Source organism: Ochotona princeps, chromosome 2, assembly GCF_030435755.1.
Source record: "Ochotona princeps isolate mOchPri1 chromosome 2, mOchPri1.hap1, whole genome shotgun sequence".
Lineage (NCBI taxonomy): Eukaryota > Metazoa > Chordata > Mammalia > Lagomorpha > Ochotonidae > Ochotona > Ochotona princeps.
The window spans coordinates 22,982,575-23,002,578 of NC_080833.1; the positions used below are offsets into that span (position 1 = coordinate 22,982,575).

The following is a 20,004-nucleotide window of genomic DNA, read 5'->3' on the forward strand; positions in this document are numbered from 1 at the left end:
CTTAAGTCCCAGTGTGGTTAGTGTCCGGAAATGTCATGGCCCACTGGAGCCTCCATTTCCTCATCTGTAAACTGGGAGACTCACACACTTGCCTTGAAGCATAACATGAGCTGGTACACGAGCCAGTACTTGGCATACTACTGTGCGGGGTTGCTAGCAGTGGGGGAAGGAGGGGAGCCGCAGGTGTCCAGGTGCCACAGGCCTCTGCTCACACCCCTGCAGGCTGGACTCAGAGAGTCCCCAGAGGAAGCCTGTGTCTTTAAGACCCGCCACACCCTGAAAGGGCCACCACCCTTCCTTCACCTCCTCCATCAGCTGGGACACTCCCTGCCCCAAGAGATCAGTCTCTTTTTAACTTCACCTCCACCCAGGCTCCCCTGGCTCCTGCCCCTCCTCCAGCTCTCCAAGGGCCTTGGGTAGGTCTAGGAGCAGCTGGAGGGGCCCCCAGAGGCACCTGTGCTCCTAAACAAGCCAGCCAGCAGCAGTTCTACATTGCTGCCCACACAGAAGAGCCACCTGGGCCATGCCAGGGATCTTCACATGCTGCCCTGTGGCTCTCCTCCTAGGTGACCAAGAGCTGAACCAGGGTCCACTTACTGGAGCCCTGGCGCTGAGTCCCTGACCCTGAACATGAGACTCTACCGCAACCCAGCTCCTTGCAGTCACAGAGTTCAAATTCCAGCTCAGCCTCTGATTGAGCAAGTCACTTCCCATCTCCGGCTTCATTTCCCGGTGCACAAAACAGACAACTGAACAGCTTCCAGAGGGTTGCTGGAAGGAACAGAGATCTTGCCTGAGAAGCTCTGAGTAGGAGATCAGGTGCCAGGGACCATAGGTCTACAGCCCTTCCTTTGGCTCAGGTGCTTGCTGCATTCTTTACACACATGGATTGGTGCCATCCTCATGGGGACGCCCCAGATGAGGAACCGACCTCTTTAAGCTCTGCCCCAATTCTGCCCAAGCAGCCTGGCTCCTGAGGTCCAGTCAGCGACAACTGTGACTACCAAAGCCACTGGGCAAGGCCAGCTGCTAAGAGTTGCCACCTTAGGTTTCCAATTTGCTTTTTCCCAGCCCAGGTAGGGGAGCCAGGGGCAAAGATGAGGTCAGAACCCAGGCGCCCAGGGCTGGCCCAACCCCAACACACAATGTTGGGACCAAGGCAAGGAGCAACCCAGGGCTGGACTTTCACGATGAAAGGAAACAGCTCAGTGGCCAAGTCCATAGAGTGAAGTTTATTCCCCACAAAGTTCCCTCCCCCCTCCCCAGCCCGGGACAGGGACAGACAGGCTGGGGCAAAGACAGGCTCCAGCGGCAGGGGTGCCTCTGATAAACATGGAGGGGTCCTGGCCTCCCCTCCACCGCCCCTGCCCAGCCATGCCGTGTCTGCCCCCTACCCCAGCCCACCTGAGTCCTCTGCACCTCTTGCCCAGCCCCCGGGAGAGGGGAGGGGGGCGCTGGCTCCTAGGCAGTTCCAAAGCAGAGTGTGAAAATAGAGAGATATATATATTTATATGCAGTGGGCAGTCCAGCGTGGCACTCACACTTCTGTCTGGAAGTCGCCATCTGGCGGTTCCGTGGGCTCCCAGGCTGCTGCCCGGTGCAGGGCTAGTCGTTCTCGGGGCTTGGGGGGCAGCGAGCCCAAGGTCATGGATTTAAAGGTGCTCCAGCTCTGATGTCGCCGCTGTGGGGCCAGGCCTGGATGCTCCCCGGGGCTGGGCTTCTCCTGTGGAGGAAGTGTAAGAGGTCATGGAAATGGGTCAGTACCTTCTACCCATTGCACAGTAGTGCAAACTGAAGAGTTCCAGGGAAAGCCAGGAATGCCCAAAATTATACAGCCAAGGAAAGCAGAGTTAGAGTACAGGCCCTTTTGGCTCCAGAACTGTGGCAGGACCATGTCTGTGTGCCCACCCTCCCAGCAGGCCCAGAAATGCTCACTGCACACAGGATCCTCCCCAACTCCCACATAGCCTTGGTGGTTGAGTGAGCTACAAGGCTGACTCCTGGCAAATCAGACTCAGGGTGTCACACAGGAAGGGAAAGTATCCTTCAGCAGCCCCTCTTCCCGGCCCACAGGGACAAAGACCACCCTGTGGCAGCCCAGGTTGGACCCTAGGAATAAGGGCAATGTGGTCACAGGGGGAGCCCTCACCTTGGCTGAGGACTGACTGCGGTAGCGGTCAAAAGTGTGGAACTTCTGGTTCAGCTCATGGTAGAGTTCCGAGTGCCGTTTCCGCGTGTGCATCACCTTCTGGGAGCCACAGGGCGTCAGAGGACTGGGCCCCTGGGGAGCCTGCCATCCTCCCACCCTCCTGGGGCACTGAGCAACACTGCCTGCCGCTGGCCCTCCTGGGGCTAGGGGCTTGGGCAGAGAGGATGGGAAGAAGGGCCCAGGGAATCCACAGGTTCAGTGGCATGGCCTGGGCTGCCTATAAGAGTGGACTGTCCAGGGACTAACCAAACATGCTTCACATCCCACCCCCAGAGAGCTTACCTCAAAGTCCAGGTCTGAATATCGTAACTTCTTGCGCTAGGGAAGAGTGGGAGCAGCAAAAGAGAGAAAAGCTTCTTACCAAAGGCAAGGATTTTCCAGACAAGAAAGCCATTCCCTGGCTGCTGCACCTGCTCCTAGCCCAGGCCCAGGTCTAGGGAGTCCTTAGGAGATAGCCCTTGGAGTTGGGCAAACAAGACTGATGCCCAGAATGGGCACACACAAGCGGAACCTCTGGGCAGAAGCCTGTGGGAGTGCACACGATGACACCTGTGTGTGACACAGCTCATATGTCACAGGACAAACTTCCAGTGTGGCTGGGCCACATTCCCTCACAGATTGTAGAGCCACGCTCATCCCCTGCACCCTGGGCACGTCCCTGTCTGGCCTTGGCATGCTCCCCACCACCAGCCCATGCCCCGAAATGCTCTCCAGACCCTCCTTCCACCCCTCTCCCACTCCTCCTCCAGGGCCCTGCCCGGGCTTTGCCATGTGAGGCCCTGCAGCATCCCTCCTGGCCTTGACCTGTAGGTGTCCTCTGCATCCCAGGTGGTTGCTGGGGGCCCTGCCCTGTGCTCTGGCAGCCCACCCTCCATCGGCACCATACATGCCACTGGAACAGTTCCCCCTACCCTCCATGGCCCCACTCCTCAGCCTCTACTGCCCCTTGTCCACATGATTCCAGACATCATCCTTGATCTCTGTGAACACAGCCACAAGCCTCACTACCTCCCACTCAATGGGCCCACCCTCGGTGCTCCTCCCTGGTGGCCCAACCACGGGCAGGTGTCCACAGAACAAAGCCTGCCATGATGCTCAGCGTGCCCCTCTCCAACGCAAGTGTCAGATTGTCTGTCTTTGTTACACCTTCCTGTTTGACCATCTGCAATGGGAGCAGGCACCAAATGTTCAAGAAACATTTTTGGAGAAAATCTGAATTTGCAAATCCTCTCACTGCTAACTTGATTTTCTCTGTGCGGAGGATGGGAGCAGGCTTGTGAGGCTGAACAAGAGCCAATGGCTATGCCTGAGCTCTGACTCTGGCCCCCTTTATCATGATGCACAGCCCCACCATCCACCTAGAGTTCTAGAATATGCCACCATGGGCCACTACCAATGGGTTCTTCCCAGTGATCTGCTGCAGCAGCAGGTCCAAAGGAGAACAAGTAGAAGACAGAACAGCCACAGAATCCACACGGGTCGGGATACACAGGCACTTCCATCTCAGATGGGGTTGGAGGTGAAGGGCAATGATCAGAACACCTGCAGCTATTTCTGGGACAAAGCAGCAGCAACTCCTAGTTAACCAGACTTCCTACTCGCTCCACACACACATGAATGCTCTCCATCACTCACTTAACGCCCTGGAAACAATCCTAGCAAGGGACCACAGGGTTCCTCACTTTCCACCCAAGGAAACTGAGACTCAGACAGACCAAGGGAGGTGCTCCAGGCCTCCCAGTGACCAGCAGCCCTGGGCTGTGGCTTCCTCAACAAGACAGCAAGCAAGCACCTGCCTGTGTTCCTAACGGTCATACCCCAAGGAGGTGCCAAAGTAAGTGCAAGTGACCTAAGATGAACACACTCCATGCCTGAAGCCCAAGACCACTTGCGTCTACACTCCCAGGGACTCAACTAGGACGCTGCTCTAAGAAGATTGCTTGCTGAACCTACTCGGTTGCAGCTTGTGGCTCAGCCAGTCTTGGGCACACGGCAGCGGCAGCCCTCTCTCCTTCCCTGTGCCCTCTGGTCCCTCACCTCCAGGGAGCCCAGCTTCATGGTGGATCCAGGCACGGTGCGCGGCATTGTCCGGCTGCGCTCCCCCGGCTCGGGCACTTGGCGGGCACTGGGCGTTGGTGGTGGTTGGAAGCTCATCCCATAGGGGTTCTGCAGAGACCCATAGGCAGGGCCCAGCCCCAGGCCCGAGTGGTCCACAGACAGGAAACTGGGGTAGCCTTCAGTGTGAGCCACGGTCTTGGCAGCCCGCCGGGGGGTCCCCTCAGGCCGGGTTCTGGGGGCATCCTCGCCACCCCCGCCGCCACCACCGCCACTGCCACCACCAGGTTGCAGGCTCAAAGTCCGCCGGGGCAGCACCATGTAGTCCCCCTCAGAGCCTGGATCAGCAGGCCGTAGCCACGTGAGGTCCAGCGGCCGCAGACCGCCCTCCCCACACATGTACACAGGGTTGGTCTCCTGCGGGGGCGGTGGCTCCCCGAGGCCTGGCGAGGCGGCCATGGGCATCAGGATATTCCCCGGCAGCGGCGAGAAGCTGAGGCCACCCTCAGGACCCACGAGGCAGGACTTAGGCTCCTCGTCCTCATCCAGGGACAGGCGGGAGAGTGTGCCGGTGATGGTAGACGGGTTGCAAGTGTTGACTTCTTTGAACAGAACTGAGGGTGAGGATGGGCATGAGTCTCATGAAAGAGGAGCCTTGGGCTGCGTGCCCGAGTGGGGACCAGGGAGGACACAGTCCCGGGTGGCTGGCCCTCACTTGCATGCCAGAAGGGTTAAGTTGGCAAATGACCCAAGGGTCCACGACAAGGCAAGAACCAAAACCAAGGCCCAGCTCCTATAGTGCCTTGGTGCAGGTCTTGACTTCTAACCCCACAGCCCAAAGCTGTCAAAGGCCTTAGTTTCTCCCCCTCCTGGAGCAGTGAATCCCTAGCACACAGAATCAGGAAGATTCTGGTAAGAATAACGGAAATGCAATGATAACTTGACAGTTAACATGTGCTGGCAACATTCTTGCCAGTCCCCAATTCACCCTTCCCACCATGGGGTTACTAAAGGCCAGAGAGGGAACATGGTGTCCCTGTATCACACAGCAAGTGGCCCTCAGAGCCACACCTCTGGCTCAGGGTTGTCTGACCACAAAGCTGACCACCAGCAGGCCTCCTAGCACGGGCTTACCCATCCCACTTCCTGCCCACCTTGGGTCCATTCTCAGCTCTGGCCAGCACACTCACCTGTTTGACAAGCCAGATCCACATCCTTTTCAAAGTCTGACTATAGGCGGAGAGAGAAAGAGAGGGTGGGCAGAGGAGGGATCATGTACAGGAGGGAAAGGGACTCTGGACCCTCCCACCCAGCTCTGCTCAGCGTGCTTGTGAGTGGCACTGCCCACAGCACCTGCCTGGTCCAGCCTGGACCCTGGGAGTAAAGGGGGAAGGACTTGTCCAGTGCCACCCAGCTGTCAGCGGCTGAACCTGAATTACTCGCTCTGTTTCCTCCCCAGTGGGAGGGAACAGGCAAGTGGCCTGGGGCAGGAGGATGTGGAGGTGCAGTGCCCAGAATCCGCCCAGGCCCTGCCCTGGCCTCCACACTCACCAGGATCTGTAGCTGCCCGTTCTTACATGAGTCAGGGGAGTCCTCACTCTCATCGGCCCGACATGCGCCCATCTGGCACTTCACTACATCCTGGACCTGGCGGCAGTGGTGTCTGCTAGCCTGATGCCCCCAAAAGGCATCCCCATCACCCATCCTAGACACCCAGGCAAGTGGGGCAGGAGACAGGCACAGCTTGAGGGAAGGTGAGACAACAGCAGGACCAGAGGGATGAAGGAGGTCCAAAAAGCCAAGAGGCCAAGGGAAAGGCTTGGCTAGAGTTGCCAATCCCTGCCTCCTTTCCCTATTCCCCACCTCCCGCCCACCAAGCTGTCAGCAACCCCACTATAGGCTGCCCTGGGCAGGGCTTCGACCCCTAGCACAGCCTGCAGGTGTGGCCCACCCAGCCCACCTCTCGGCGCAGGAAGCAGTGCACGGCCGTGATGACAAAGCCCTGTGCAGAGTTGAAGACAGCGAAGAGGGCCTGGAAGAGGACGGAGCGGCGGTCCGTCATGGCCAGGACGGCGGACATCCAGGTGAGCGCCAGCAAGGGCAGCACCACACACGAGCTCCAGAGGGAGGCCCTGAGGGGGACAGGGGCCCAAGGCTCATCAGGGAGACACTCCAGGTTTGTGGGAGACGGAGGACGCCTCAACCTACACTTAGTGGGGGACCCTGAAGCTGCACCGGCTGTGATCCCAGGCAGAGAAGGGGAGCGGGGCTGAGGAGCAAGAGGTGGAGAAACAGAACAGAGACTCAGCAGAGCAGAACACCATGGGGCCAGGGCTGGGCCCAGTGCGGGGGAGGAAGGCCGCAGGGATGTAGCCAGCATGAGCTAGAGCCAGAGGCGACATCAGGGGACACAGAAGGTGGGAAGGAAGGGTCGGGGAGAGCAGAGGCGGCAGACACAGGCAGAGGCTGCACTTTCAGCTCCAAACTTGCACACATTCACCTGGGGAGCTCAGCAGAAAGACACGGGTCTGGGCCGCCTCCCCAGAGTCTAATTGGGTAGGCCAAGGAGGGGGGGAACACAGAGGCAACAGCCATGGAGAGAAAGAACACAAGACAGACAGAAAGATTACACAGGCAGAGTGTGCGGAGGATGCAGAGCACAGAGCCCAGGGGAGGTGGGGAGGGGCTTGGGCCCGCCGAGCAGGCTCCTCCCCAGTTCCTCCAAGGAGATGCCAAGCTCCCAGGAGCTGCTCAGAGCCCCAGGTGGAGGAATTGCAGCTGGGGTACAAGCTGGGGTCAGGGTAGGGGGCGGCTTGCAAATCAGCATATCTCCAGTCCCCTCGCTATGGGAGAGCAGGGCAGAAAAAAGCAGGTGGGCCCTGGTGTCCAGGTTTGTCTTGTCCCACAACATCAGCTGTGTGTGAGTCTGGGAAGGACAAGGCCACTACGCCCCATAGGGCCAGATGCCACACCCAACCCCAGTGGGCGAGTCAGGCCTAGCTCTGCAGTGATGGCTGGGGGATAATGAGGCAGAGACATGGGCAGAGGGCCAAGCCCAGTCCCACGAGAATGCTTCGGGGCCGTTTAGCCTGACAGGGGCTGGGCGCAGTGAACTGTGCAGCCCCGGGGGTGGAGCTCAGACGGGGAGAGGGTTTAATCACAGTAATAAGAGCCACCATTGATTAACTACCGATGCGCTGCCAGGCCTTCCGCTCCACACTTTACATACATTATTTCAGATGGCCAAACAACTCCAGCCAACAGGCATAGGGATTATTATCCCAATTTACAGATGAGGAGACTGGAGTGCGCCCAGCTGGGCAGAGAAGAACTGGGACACAGACCCGAGCTGGCCGACCATAATGCCCGTGCCATTAACTGCTGGTTCAACAGGCAGGGTCCCCGGCAGCCACCACCCCGCTTGGTGGGAGCTTGCTGCCACTCAAGCTTCAGGGTGAGGGTGCCAGCTGCCTCTGGTGGCAGCAGGCTCCCTGCCCCTGGAGGCGTGCAAGATGAGGCAGGTAAGGGAGCCCCCCAGGGGGAGGGGCTTCGTTCTGCTCATGTGCAGCTGGGATAATGGGATTCCCAGTGGCTTCAGAGGGCACAGTCAGTGCAATGATACCCTGCCTCTGTGACTCTCACTCACTGATGCTGAGAGTCTGTGCCTCTGAAACCCCAAGTCCTATGACACAGCTATGACTCACTCATTCGAACAGCCTCGGCTTCCAATTGTCTTATTCCAAGATCCCATCACTCTAATTGTAAGGTTCTATTGCTCAGAAATTCTAGGGGACTAGGAGTGTGGGTATGGGACACTGAGGAGGAGGAGGAGTCTGTGGCTGTTCCTGGACGAACATTAGCCAGGAGCGGGGGATGGGGAAAAGGTGGGCACGGGAACACAGCACCTACAGGAGGCACAGATATCCAGACCCCATGGCCCTCTGCCACCTCCTCACTGAGCCCTTGTGAGCGTGTGGTAGCTGACGAGGCAGGGCAAGCACTAGGGGCACTGGGCTGCTCTCCCTCCCCGCCCCCAACCACAGACACTGCCCCCAATTCTGTCCCTCCCTTGTCCCCACCGCTCCCCACTCCCAGGGGACATGACTAACATGGCGTTCCTGGCCGAGGCTGAGCTGAGCAGGGGGCTGGGGACCACTCCACACGCTGAGCAGGGGAGGAGCAGGCCGGCCCAGGGGCACCGCTCCGACCTCGGGGGACAGCACAGACACGGGAGAAGGGAGAAACACATGGGAAGCCGGGCAGGGGGGACAGAGGCCGAATAAGCCCCAAGTGGAGTGGGATGGGGAGGGCAGATGAGAGAAAGAGAGCTTGGGTTAGGGTGGGCGAGGGGCTGCCGCTGAGCTCTTGGGTGCGCATGTTGGCTGCACCCTTGAGGCACCAAGGTCGGGAAGGCCTGGCCAGGCCCTGAGTCTCCCAGCACCCATGGGCCTCCCTCCCTGCACAACCACCCCCTGGAAGGCTGCATCACAGAGATTCTCCCCTTACCCGGCCCTCTGTTTCTTGGATTTGTCGGAGATACCATCACGTGCCATGAGCTTGTTGAAGACTATGATTCCGATGAGCATGTTCACCTGGGGGCCCCAGGGGTTGAGGAAGGAGACAGGATCACCGCGTGTGCTCCTGGCAATGATATCCCACCCACCACCCTCACCCAGGGAACGGGGAAAGCCAGAACCCCGGGAGCAGGTAGGGCGATGGACAGAATCATGAGCAGCAGACACCTACCAGGACAATGACAGCCGCTGGGCCAACAAAGGCATAGAGCAGGCCGCCCTCAAGGGAAAGCCAGCAGCTGGAGTGGGGGAGAAGAGGGGTCCTCAGACACGTCCCTTACCCCCCAGTACCGCCCCTCAGTCCTCCCAGGCTGCCATGAACAAGCGTGAGCCACTGGCTCCTGCCCGGCCTCAGTGTCCCCTCCAGCACAGGTCAAGAACATCAGAATGACTTCCCAGCTATAAGGTTCTTGGAATGTTATCCAATCCCAGCACCCCCTTTAACAAGGAAACTGGGCCAGAGATGGGGAAGAAATTTGCCCAAAATTGCCAAGTGGCACAGGCCAGGTTGTCAGCCCGAGGGACTGGGACCTCCAGCCAGATGCACTGATGCCACCCCGTCACAGGAGGCCCACGTACTAGCTGGATGTACCGTATCCTTTGGTGCGGGTAAAGCCGACGGACACGGCCACCACCAGGGCAGGCAGACCTTGGAGGGGGGGCCAGGGAACAGAGAGCCATAGTGAGACAGCTGCCAGGTCATGGAGACCCTCCCAGCTGACCCCAGAGTCCAGAGAGCTGGGCCATGCCTATTGCCCCTGCCAACCCCCACTCCCCACACAAGCCCAGAGCAGAGGCCAGCACGGGCCCTCTCACCCCAGCCCAGGCAGAGGAAGCGCTTGCGAACCAGGCGGGTACGCATCCGCCCGATAACGGCCAGGTAGGACTGCCAGGCCTCAGTGAGCACCCAGCAAAAAGAGGAGAGGAAGAAGAAGTGTAGGAAGGCGGCCGTCATGGTGCAGACGCCCTGCAGAAAAAGGAGCGGGAGGGAGTGGCCCTGAGCAGTCACCAAGGCAGGAGGTGCCAGGCTTCCCACGCCCACCTGCCCACAACCAAGCGCTGCCACGCATGGTTGGCCGCCCCCCTCCCATGCCAAACCCCACCCCCAATAAGAGCCCTGCCAGGCACCCCCACCTTCCTGCACCCACACATAGCACGACACGGGCCTGGTGACATGCACGCAGTTCTCGGCAAGAGGCCGCCCACACACAATAAGGCTGGCAGAGGGGGACAGACAGGAGCACCTGCTACGTCACAGCCAGGCAGGCCCCATGCCTGACACAAGTGGTGCTGGCACCGTGCAGAGGAGGCCAGAGGGTGCAGGGGACAGTTAGCACAGCTCATCCTCAGGCAGGAGGCAGAGGGGGCCTCTTAGACACATGGAGGCCCAATGACACCAGCCGAACACACGCTCCCCTGCCCCAGGCACAGAGCAAACACACAGGTTCACTAATGGACACAAACTCAACACGCACGCCTGCCCCACCATCCACACTTACATGTACATGCATGTGCATGCACATACACACATACATACACATCAATGTCACCCACAGATACCCTTCCCCCATTCCCAGCACCCCCAGGAGCCTGCACCTGCCTTGCTCAGCACCCGGGACTGGCCCACAAGGATCAGAATGTTGGATGCCAGGATGGACAGGCAGAAGTTCAGCAAGATGATGGAACGTTCAGATTTTATGAACCTGATGGCACAGTGGGTAGGAACAATGGCAATGGCTGTCCCCCCAACCTGGTATCGTTGCACCCCATCAGCCCACCACCCCACCCTGCCCGGTGCCTAACCTACCTCCAGAAGGCAGCATAGATGGCCAATAGCGTGAGCAGGGCCATGCAGGACACTGCACAGCCGATCACCAGGGGCACGGAGGGGGAGCCTGCCAGCTCCAGGGTCTGGGGAAGGTGGTGGGTCACTGGCAGTGGGCAGTGGCAGGGTGCCTATCTCCCTGTGCCCTGTAGACTGGTGCACTCAGCACTGTACTCCAGTGTGCACAGAGCAGACTGGTCACACTTAGGTACCTGCATGCTTTCCCTTGCAACCATTTACATAGGTATACACACACACATGCAACCATCCACCGCCACACCCTCCAGGCAGGTGTCCTAGACACACAGGTGACCATGGGACTCCACAGGTACACCTGCACAGACACACACTCAGACTCTCCCAAATACCTCCCCACACTGTCACAGAGTTCCCTTGGCAACCCAGGGGCCTTCTCTCTTGACTGGCCCAGTACCTCTCTCCCACTCACCAGGTCCTTGGGCGGCTGGGCCAGCACAGCAAAGGTAGACAAGTGCTGGCACTGGCAGCGGGTGTGGGCTGCCTGTGTCTCTAGGGTCTGGCAGCTCTCGGTGTCCCAGTCCCCGGAGCTGGCATCTCTTGAGTGCAGAAGAGATAGAGTGAGCCCTGGGCCAAACTCCACAGCCGTACTCACAGTGCTAGCCACTGCCCAGAGGGGTACAATCCAAGGAAAGGCTGCACCCCAAGGAAACGCGGAGCCACAGGGTGTGTTTTCACCCCCCACCTCTGCCCAGACCAAGTAGGAACCCTCTAGGAGCCCTTTCTAACAAGTAGGTCTCGGGGCTGCACCCTTCAACTCACGCTCTGGAGTAGTCCCAGCTGGCGCAGTGAGGATCCGTGGTACCCTGGGAGGTAAGAGACAGGAATATGTTCTGGCCATGCTGGGACTACCTCCACACAGGTCAGGGACTCAGCCCACCCTACTTGCCCATCCCATAGGCCACCAGCTGCCCATGTTAAGATGTGTCCAGGGTGTCCTGCCTGGCCCCTACTCACGTTGATGATGTAGGAGAGCTCCACTGTGATGAGGGGCTCCGCAGGAGGCTGGGTGGGGGGCCGCACCGTCACTGTCATCACTCGAGACGTGACAGCCAGTGGGGGCCTAGGACGATGAGTCCCCAGGTCAGCTCCAGCCAGCGTACAGCCAGACCCAGTGGGGAACCCTGAAGCTGCTTTGGCTAGAAGGTAGGGACAGTCTACAGCTTGAGCTTGGGGTTCCCAAGACTTTGGGAGGGTGGATTCTGAAACTTACACCTCCTAGATAAAAATACAGCTTCTGGGAGCTGCCCGGATGTCTTTGAGAAGCACCCCTGTTCAGAGTCAAGGGAGGGGATCCTTGAATGAGCAGGCAGGTGCACCTCTGTACTCAGGTAACTCACCTGGGAGGCGGCAGGATGAGGCCAATGGTGCGGTAAAGCACAGCACCGATCACAAAATAGGATGACTCATCAGGGTCTGCTGGGAGGAGGCGCTGGTGGGAATGGCCTGGGCCAGGGGGCACGGTTCCAGGGCCCCGGCCCCTGCCAGGGCTGCCCGCTGCCCCGGATGTGGCTGGCTTCCCTGGAGAGGACAGGCTGAGCACCTCCTTGGGCAGGAAGAGGCGGTCCTCCGAGTGCCGCACCCAGTCCTTCATGCCCCGGCGTCCCCGCATGGGAAATGTGATGTCACTGGACACAGCAGAGATGGGTTCTCGTTGAATGCTGATTACTATGGGGGGCAGGAGGGTGGGCAGACCCAGTGGGCAGGGGTGAGGGAAGACACACAAGAAGGCAGATGCAGGCACCGAAGTAGCGGGAATGCACACACAGGGATGGAGGGAGGAGAATAAATATGGAGAGAAAACCAGAATTCCAGGATTAAATGGTGGGAAGGAAGAACCCAGAGAATAAGACAGTGAGGTGAGGAGAAAAAGAATCCTCAAATCACTCCCTGCTCCCCTGTCCAAATCTGGGGCCCCGCCCCTGCCTGCCTCCCTTCTTATACCCAAATTATCGGTGACAATCAGAGAGCTCTGGAAGGCCTTGAGGGCATCGCCCACCAGATGGATGAAATCTTCCACAACACGGAGCAGGTGCACAGAGCCAGGGGACACCTGCGGACAGAGATGTGTCAGGGGCCCAGGTGATGGGGAAGAGGTGCATGGGAGAAGTCCACTGGCTGGCTCCCCACCTGCTGAGCATCATCCCACTTGTCCTTGTTCTCTGCATCCACCATGAAGCTCACCACCTGGAAGAAGCGCTGAGAACAGAGCAGGGAGTGTCAGGGGGCACCCTACAGCCATACTGGCTGCCCACCCTACCCTATCCCCACAGACTGCTCCTGGGGTTGGGCCTCCCCTTTGGTTCACAGCTTCTCCATCCTCAGCCCTCCTCCCCCCACAGGCAGAGTGGCACCTGCACATCATCGGCTGAGGGCACATAAGTGGCCCTCTTGAAGGTGTCTGTGACATTCCTCAGGATGTCCACAGAGAAGAGCAGGTCCCCACTGTAGTAGGTACGCCGGGCCAGTAGCTCCTGCAGGCTGCGTACCACCTGTGACATGCCCTCACCCGCCAGCATGCGCTGCCCTTTAGCTAGGTGCTCCCGCAGCTGCAGGCAACATGAGGGGAGGGGGGCATGTCACAGAAATGCCAGGAAATGGGCATGAGACCCTGGCCCATTTCCACTCCCGTCCACCCACTACTTGCATTTGGGTCAGAGAAAACTGCTCACAGGGGACACAGAGTCCAGGAAAGACAGAACCCCAGAGAGAGAGAATCCCCAAGGCAGAGAGAGAAGGTGTTCAGGTGGGCAGGTACAAGATGACAAACCCAGAATGGGCCCAGCTCCCTTCCCATCCCACATGTGGAACGTCACGGACATGCTCTCGTGCACACTGTCCTGCGCACACTTGCTCTCTCAAACATAATCTCCAGATGCAAACCCACAACCAACATCCAGTTACCCTGAGACAAACAAGGCAGCCACATTCCGCTAACTTCACTCTCACCCTGCGGCAGGCCCTGGGCTGGGCACTGGGCACACAAAGATGATTTCACCTGTACCGCTTCCCCCAGGGACCCGCCAGCCCAGCACTGTGCACAGACACCTGGGTGAGCACCCTGCACACCCAATGGCCCCCAGGGAAGAAGCCCACGGGGCAGCAGCCAGAGCACACAGGCAGGTACACGAGAGTCAGGCCTCAAGTCTGGGTAGGAACTTGCCAGCCCAGGAGAGGCAGAGTCAGGAGACAGTGTGCACAGTACAGGTCCAAGCTCACAGGAATGGGGGAGACTTGAGTTCTCTCCACCCTGATCCCCACCCACCCGAGTTTGAGCTGACCCCCACAGAGCCTAGCCCAGTAGGGCATACTCACGGACAGATACAGGTAGCGATACTCATGGGAGATGCAGCGGGCAAAGCTGGGCAGTCCCCAGTATGCCACACCCTGGGCACTGAGCAAACAGCGGCGGCTGGCAGACCCTGCCAGGGGGAACAGGATATAGGGCTTGGCTTGGGGGCTTAGCTTTCTCCCACAACCTTTGCAGTTCAGGCTGGAGGCTTATGGAGGGCAGCATGGGTGTGGTCCTGCAGGGAGAGCCTCCCCGCCCTTTACCCGAGGCATTGGGTGGACACTTGTTGTAGATGATCTCGCCAGCTGCTGCCTTCTTCCATGTCATCAGCATCACATACTCATCCCTGCACATCTCGTGGAAGGCTGCAGGTGCAGGGCAGGGCTCAGCAGCACCCCACCCAGAGCCCGCCCCTCCTCCACGCCTCCGCGGCCCCGGGGCCATCATGCACGCAGTACCTGGACACCTTTTCTCACTGCAGGGCTTCACTTCCTCTCCAGTGCCCTCACAGGGGTAGCCCTGCGCACCTGAGGCCTGGCACATGCGGAAGCGACGCTGCCAACCTGTGTCACATGTCTTGGAGCATAGGCTCCATGCATTCCACGGTCCCCACTTGCCGTCCATGGCTGCAGGCAGGACAGGGACGGGCATGAGCGGCCCCAGGCCCACCCCCACCCCGGGGAGCAAGCAGGGCTGTGTCCCTTGCCACCCTTCCGCGGAGAACTCACCCGGGCACTCAAGATTGCTGCATTCCCGGGTGTCAGTGAGGGCACCCGTGCAGGTGGCCCAGGCTGGGCCGGCCACGCTGCACCTCCGGCTGCGCTGCTGGGTCCCATTGGCACAGGATGCGGAGCATGGGCCCCAGGGACCCCACTCTAGCCACTGGCCTTCCACTGCATGGGAGATACAAGCAGGGGTGGCTGTTGAGCAGGATGTCAAGAGCTCCACAGGAGGGCCACAGGGCCTGCTGGGCACCGGGACCTGAGGCAGGCCAGACCCATTGGGAGCTGGGTGTGGGGGGGTAGAGGGGAGGCTGTAGGGAGCAGGTGGTGCCTGTGCTCCATCCTGTTTGCCTCGAGCCAGCTCCAGGACCCCACTGCACGGTGCACCGAGGCACAAATACTCCTCTGGTTCTGGCCATGGGCTACAGGGCGCCGGCAGAGCTGAGTCCTCTCCCAGCTTAGCTGGCCACAGCACCGAAGTGCTATCAGCAGCCAGGGCGTTGGAAGAAGGGGCGCTGGCCAGCAGCCCTCCTCGGTGGGGGTCACAGTTTGCCAACCCCCAGGGAAGGCTGAAGGGAGGGTCACCACCCCACGCTGCAGGTTCACCTCTCCAGACTCCTGGGGACTCTGTCCAAGTTCAAGGGTTTCCCCACCCCCAGTCAGGGCACTCTAGCTGACTACCTCCCCACCCTAGGTCTCCCCACCCCCACCCGGCTGGAAGCCCACGGGCGCTACTGACCCGGGCAGGCAGCCATACTGCAGAGCTTAGTCTGCAGCTCGGGACCCTCGCAGGCCTTGCCGCCGTGCTGGGGGGGCACGCACGTCCGCATCCGGCTCCGGGACCCCCGCCCGCAGCTGCGGGAGCACAGGCTCCAGGAGCCCCACTCCTCCCACACGCCGTGCACTGCAAGGAAGCACGTGGCCGGTGGCTGGGCCGCACCTTGGCCCCGCCCACTGCTGGCGGCTGCCCATCCGCCCACCAATCGGGAGCACCGCAGCTCTGTGGCGGCTCCTTATTGGCTCTGCCCTGGGAGCTGTTGCCAGGGAGATCTCTCTTAGCTCCACCCCTTCCGCCCTCCCTCTTCCCCCTCCCCACCACCCTTTGAGGAAAGTTGGAAGACACAGGCTTTTAGTCTAATTCACACAAGCCAGCCCCTGTGGACACAAGGACAGGGAGACGAGGAGCAACCCAGGAAGGGAAGCAGAGGTCTTCTCCTCCTGGGGAGTGAGCACAAGAAAACCCAGGAAAGAACCCAAACTCCACCCACACCACCCTTTCCCACCTTTCCCCATCCCAGCCCCTGAATCAAACATGGCAGGCCTAGGGCAAACGCGTGGACACACAGACACCTCCACATGGACGCTGACACAACCAATGAGCTCACACCCTAGAACCAAGCTTAGCCCCAGCCCCCTGCCAGCTCCTGCTACACCCCCAGGGACCCAGGGCCCTCCCAAATAGGCCTTACTCTAAATCCACAGCCAGGAGCTGGTGCGCCCCCGAGGGGGTCGCGGCAGGGTAGGAATAGGACCCCGCTGGAACTTTCCGGCCCCCCAGTTATCACGTGTCCCATGCGTGCAGATACATGCACTCCCTTAGTATCTGCACGCACCACTGTGCAAGGTTAGGAGGGTGTCACGAGGCTCCCAGGGCAGTGGGGTGGGGCAGCCGGAGGAGGGTGGGGATGATCAGGGCAGACTATGTGTGGAAGGGAAGTGGCACTGGCCTTGGATCTTCAAGGAGAGACTGTAGCTTAATAGGCAAGGTTGGGGTGTGCAAGAGGAGCTGGTGAGACCAGAGCGCTGCAAATGTAGCAAGTGATGAGGGCAAAAGGATGAGGGGCGTGAGAGGTATGGGCTCCACATCTTACTCATTTGTGTCCCCCAGTGCCCTGTGCTGGACTGGCATGGTGCACAGGGCTGGCACAGGCTCGGGCACCAGCAGATCTATGGAGTGACACACTGGAAGCTTCATATGCTCCCAGTCCCAGGCAGGACCTAACCCTGCAGGTAAAGGGGGCGGGGAGGAGGACGAGCCTACCTGGGCAGGTGGCAGAATTGTTGCAAGGCCGGGTCTCCCGCAGGGGCCCGCTGCACAGGGTCCCATAGGGGGAGGACACGCAGGAGCGGGTCCGCACCTGCAGACCCTGCCCACACGTCAGGGAACACACGCTCCACGGGGACCACTCCTCAGCTGCTGGGTCGCCTACGAGAGAGGGACAGCGTCGGCGGCACGGGGCGGGGCACCTTCCAGGCACTGGGTCTCCTGGGGGTTGGGGAGGCTGGAGCAGCACCAGACAGACCCTCTTACCCTGACCCTGGGCGGCAGGCCTGCCCATGGGCCCCCACGTGACACAGAGACATGAGTGAGCTCCAGGACACAGACAGAGACGGGCACACGGTAAACACACATGCCAGCAGACGCCACATGGTCGGGCCCCACCACGCAGGAAGGAATGCGGGCCCGAGTTACCTGTCTGTGCCATGTATAGCCCAGGCTCATCAGCAGACCTTGGCCACTGGGTTTTCACCTTCGGTTCCTCTTCTGGCTCCTCACCTGGAACATGGAGGTGGTGGTAGGGGCTCAGCGCAGCCAGCCCCACACCTGCCACGGTGGCACACAGAGGGCAGCCTTGCTTGCCCTTGGTTCAAGGGCCTGCAACTGCAACTGTGGGCAATGCCGAGAGAACATCGCATTCTGGCCTCACCCATCACCCCCATTTCACAGCTATGGAAAATGGGCTCAGAAGGCTGCCCGGGACTCGCCTGCAACCATCTTGTCTACTTCCTGCTACAGCCAGACAGGGAGGGGTATGGCTGCTGGCAGAAATGAACTTTGGGAGAGCTGCTGTGCCAAGGCCTGTCTCTAACTCCTAAATAAATCCCCTTGAGAGGGAGAGAGGAGACCCAAGAGTAGAGAAGGGAAGTGCCTTGTCCACGGGTGCACAGCTCAGCGAGCCCGATGCCCAGCTCTGTCCCCTGCCTAGTGCTATCTCCTGAGGGCTGATCAGATAAGACAACCAAGCTGGGCCACTATGGCTTTGTCACTGCCCTCTGCCCCAAGCCTGCCCTGGGACTCAACCCATTCCAGGCCATTTCTAGTTCCCCAGCACAGTTCAGGATGTAGCATCTTTGAGACCCACAGGGCCTAAGGCAGGTTCTTCCTCCCAGGAAGCTCTGGGCAGCCCTGACGGCTGTGTGTGGCCCACATTTTAGAGACCCCGCCTGAACCCTAGGCACAGAGAGGAGCCCCTCACTGCAGGCAGGTGGTGGCTGAGCACAGACATGTGGGGGAGCAGAGGTGCCCCAGCCCCTGGAGAGGCTGCTCAGCAGGTGGTGAGTTTAGAACAGCATCCAGGAATCTAGCTCAGCCTGTGCTGCCTCCAGACTGTAGGCTGTCCTCCTTTCCCACCCTGGCCTTCTCTTCTTCCTGAAAAGCCAGGTCATTAAGGGACAGGCACTGGGCATTTGGAAGAGCCCAGAGGGCAGTGCCCATCCTTCCCCATGCTGCCCAGCTCAGTCTCAGCACCTAAGGGACAGTGCCTGCCAGGCTTGGAGGGTGATATTCAGGGGGCCCAAAACTGCCACCCGGCCTACCTCTCAGCCTCATCAGCTCAAGGCCTTTTTCAATCCCATCAGCCACCTGTGCCAAGGCCTGAACCACTGCATCTCTGAGACTTCCCCACCGTCTTTACAACCTGAAGCCCATCCCCAACCCAGGACATCCAGCTATGGAATCAGGAGACCCGGGGTCTTGACTACAGTGTGGACATGACCTGTGTGTGTCTCCTTGCCGCTCTGGCCCTGCTGTGTCCCTGCAGAACAATTCTCTTGGTCGCCCTGTCCCCAAGAACCACCGCTGCTCCGCCCACCACAGGAGGCCAGGAAGCCCTTCATTCTACCGGCATGCAAGAAAGTAATGGCCTGGCTTACTCTTCTCCTCCCTCCCTGGCCACCCTTGCACCCCTCAGGCCTCCTCCCTTTGAACAGCACCTGCAGTCTGCACTTCAGCTTCAACCTGGATCCACCTTCGTGGAAACCACAAGGAGGTGGCAGAGCCCACCTGGCAGTCCCATCAACCCCTCACCAGCTCAGCTGTCCCGAGCCAGGAGCCTGGTGACAAGACTCATCTCAGGCTGCTCCAGAATCCCCTGCTGGGCCTACAGCATGGTGACAAACACGGAGCCCACATCTGCTGGGCACACAAGTGCCTCCACAGCCTTCTGGGCTCCACCTCAGCCATCCCCTTCTCCATCTGCCCAGAAACTATGCCATTGCAGCCCCAACATCTTGTCCCCAATTCCGCTGCTCCCAGCCTCTCCACAGCCCCTCTCCCCACAAACACCAGCCTCTTGCCTGGTCCTGCACCCCACTTTCACCATCTGAAAAGACCTCACCACCCCTCCACCTCCACCCCTGGGCTTGCAATGGCTCCAGGCCCTGTCCGCCCATCTCCGGGAGACACTCTTGCCCTCTGCTTCCCTCCACCGGCCATGAGTGGCCTCCAGCAGCTGCTCCCATTTCTCACCTGCCACTCACTTCCGGGCTCCGCCAGCTCCTCCCCCGGGGAAGCGCCGCAGTCTGGCTGCCACCCACATCTTCCAGCTGAAACTGTTCTTGACAGAGTCATCAGCGCCCTTCTTGGCGCTAAGTCCCACGGAACCCTGGCAGGCACATCTCGCCTGACCCCTTGGCTGCTTCTGGCCCTGCCAACACTTCCTGCCTTGAAACACCCCAACTGACCGGCTCCCCTCTGCCTCTCTAGCTACTCTGCCTGGCCTCCCTCCCTGACCTCCCTCCCTGGCAGGAGCTGCCGCTGCTTCCCCCATAAAGCGTGCAGGCCTCATCCTCTTCTCCCTGCATGTACACCCCCAAGGCTGAATGGACTTGCCTGAGTCAAGTTCCCAACCCCACCCTCTCCTGTGCTCTGCAGCCCCTGTCACATGGAACCCTCCAGAACAGGATCATCCACCATTTGCTCTAAACATGTCTGTTTCTTGACCTGGAAAACTTCTATTCAACCTTCAAGACCCACCTCAAATGACTACTCACCCAAAAAGCCTTCCATAGGTCTATCACCCACTGCCCAGTCAGAATGGGTTCCTCTACCTTCATCACAGACGGCCCCATCTCCTGACTTACACCCCCTCCCCACCCTGAGCCCCTTGGGGGAGGCTTACGTGAGTCCCACCCCTACCCCAGTGAACACAGCACAGAATGCGGCTCACACAAACACCAAGAAATGTACCCCGCTGAGCACACCGCTCTTAGAATCTCCAGGGTGGGGAGGG

The 20,004-nt window shown here is 59.9% G+C and overlaps 1 protein-coding gene across 6 annotated transcripts in view; it reads right to left on the bottom strand.

Annotated features, from left to right (window-relative positions):
• Window positions 1-1,217: 1,217 nt before the first annotated feature.
• The window catches only part of ADGRB2 (adhesion G protein-coupled receptor B2), a 33,622-nt gene continuing 14,835 nt past the window's right edge, over window positions 1,218-20,004 (bottom strand). Inside the window, exons 3-30 of one of the 6 annotated variants that reach the window (XM_058678170.1) lie at window positions 17,187-17,270; window positions 16,755-16,919; window positions 15,453-15,617; window positions 14,720-14,884; window positions 14,450-14,617; window positions 14,255-14,356; window positions 14,015-14,121; window positions 13,054-13,248; window positions 12,830-12,898; window positions 12,644-12,752; window positions 12,040-12,367; window positions 11,657-11,762; window positions 11,462-11,505; window positions 11,112-11,238; window positions 10,646-10,749; window positions 10,439-10,541; window positions 9,655-9,805; window positions 9,418-9,487; window positions 9,011-9,077; window positions 8,771-8,856; window positions 8,374-8,472; window positions 6,225-6,396; window positions 5,816-5,911; window positions 5,455-5,494; window positions 4,247-4,878; window positions 2,492-2,527; window positions 2,150-2,245; window positions 1,218-1,723 (exon numbers count right to left, since the gene is read on the bottom strand). In XM_058678170.1, coding sequence (XP_058534153.1) covers window positions 1,538-1,723; window positions 2,150-2,245; window positions 2,492-2,527; window positions 4,247-4,878; window positions 5,455-5,494; window positions 5,816-5,911; window positions 6,225-6,396; window positions 8,374-8,472; window positions 8,771-8,856; window positions 9,011-9,077; window positions 9,418-9,487; window positions 9,655-9,805; window positions 10,439-10,541; window positions 10,646-10,749; window positions 11,112-11,238; window positions 11,462-11,505; window positions 11,657-11,762; window positions 12,040-12,367; window positions 12,644-12,752; window positions 12,830-12,898; window positions 13,054-13,248; window positions 14,015-14,121; window positions 14,255-14,356; window positions 14,450-14,617; window positions 14,720-14,884; window positions 15,453-15,617; window positions 16,755-16,919; window positions 17,187-17,270 — 3,872 coding nt within the window. In that variant the 3' untranslated portion in view covers window positions 1,218-1,537. Of the gene's footprint in view, window positions 1,724-2,149; window positions 2,249-2,491; window positions 2,528-4,246; window positions 4,879-5,454; window positions 5,495-5,815; window positions 5,912-6,224; window positions 6,397-8,373; window positions 8,473-8,770; window positions 8,857-9,010; window positions 9,078-9,417; window positions 9,488-9,654; window positions 9,806-10,438; window positions 10,542-10,645; window positions 10,750-11,111; window positions 11,239-11,461; window positions 11,506-11,656; window positions 11,763-12,039; window positions 12,368-12,643; window positions 12,753-12,829; window positions 12,899-13,053; window positions 13,249-14,014; window positions 14,122-14,254; window positions 14,357-14,449; window positions 14,618-14,719; window positions 14,885-15,452; window positions 15,618-16,754; window positions 16,920-17,186; window positions 17,271-20,004 lie in introns of all 6 variants that reach the window. The other 5 variants (XM_058678166.1, XM_058678180.1, XM_058678177.1 and 2 more) reach the window with 5 other exon arrangements.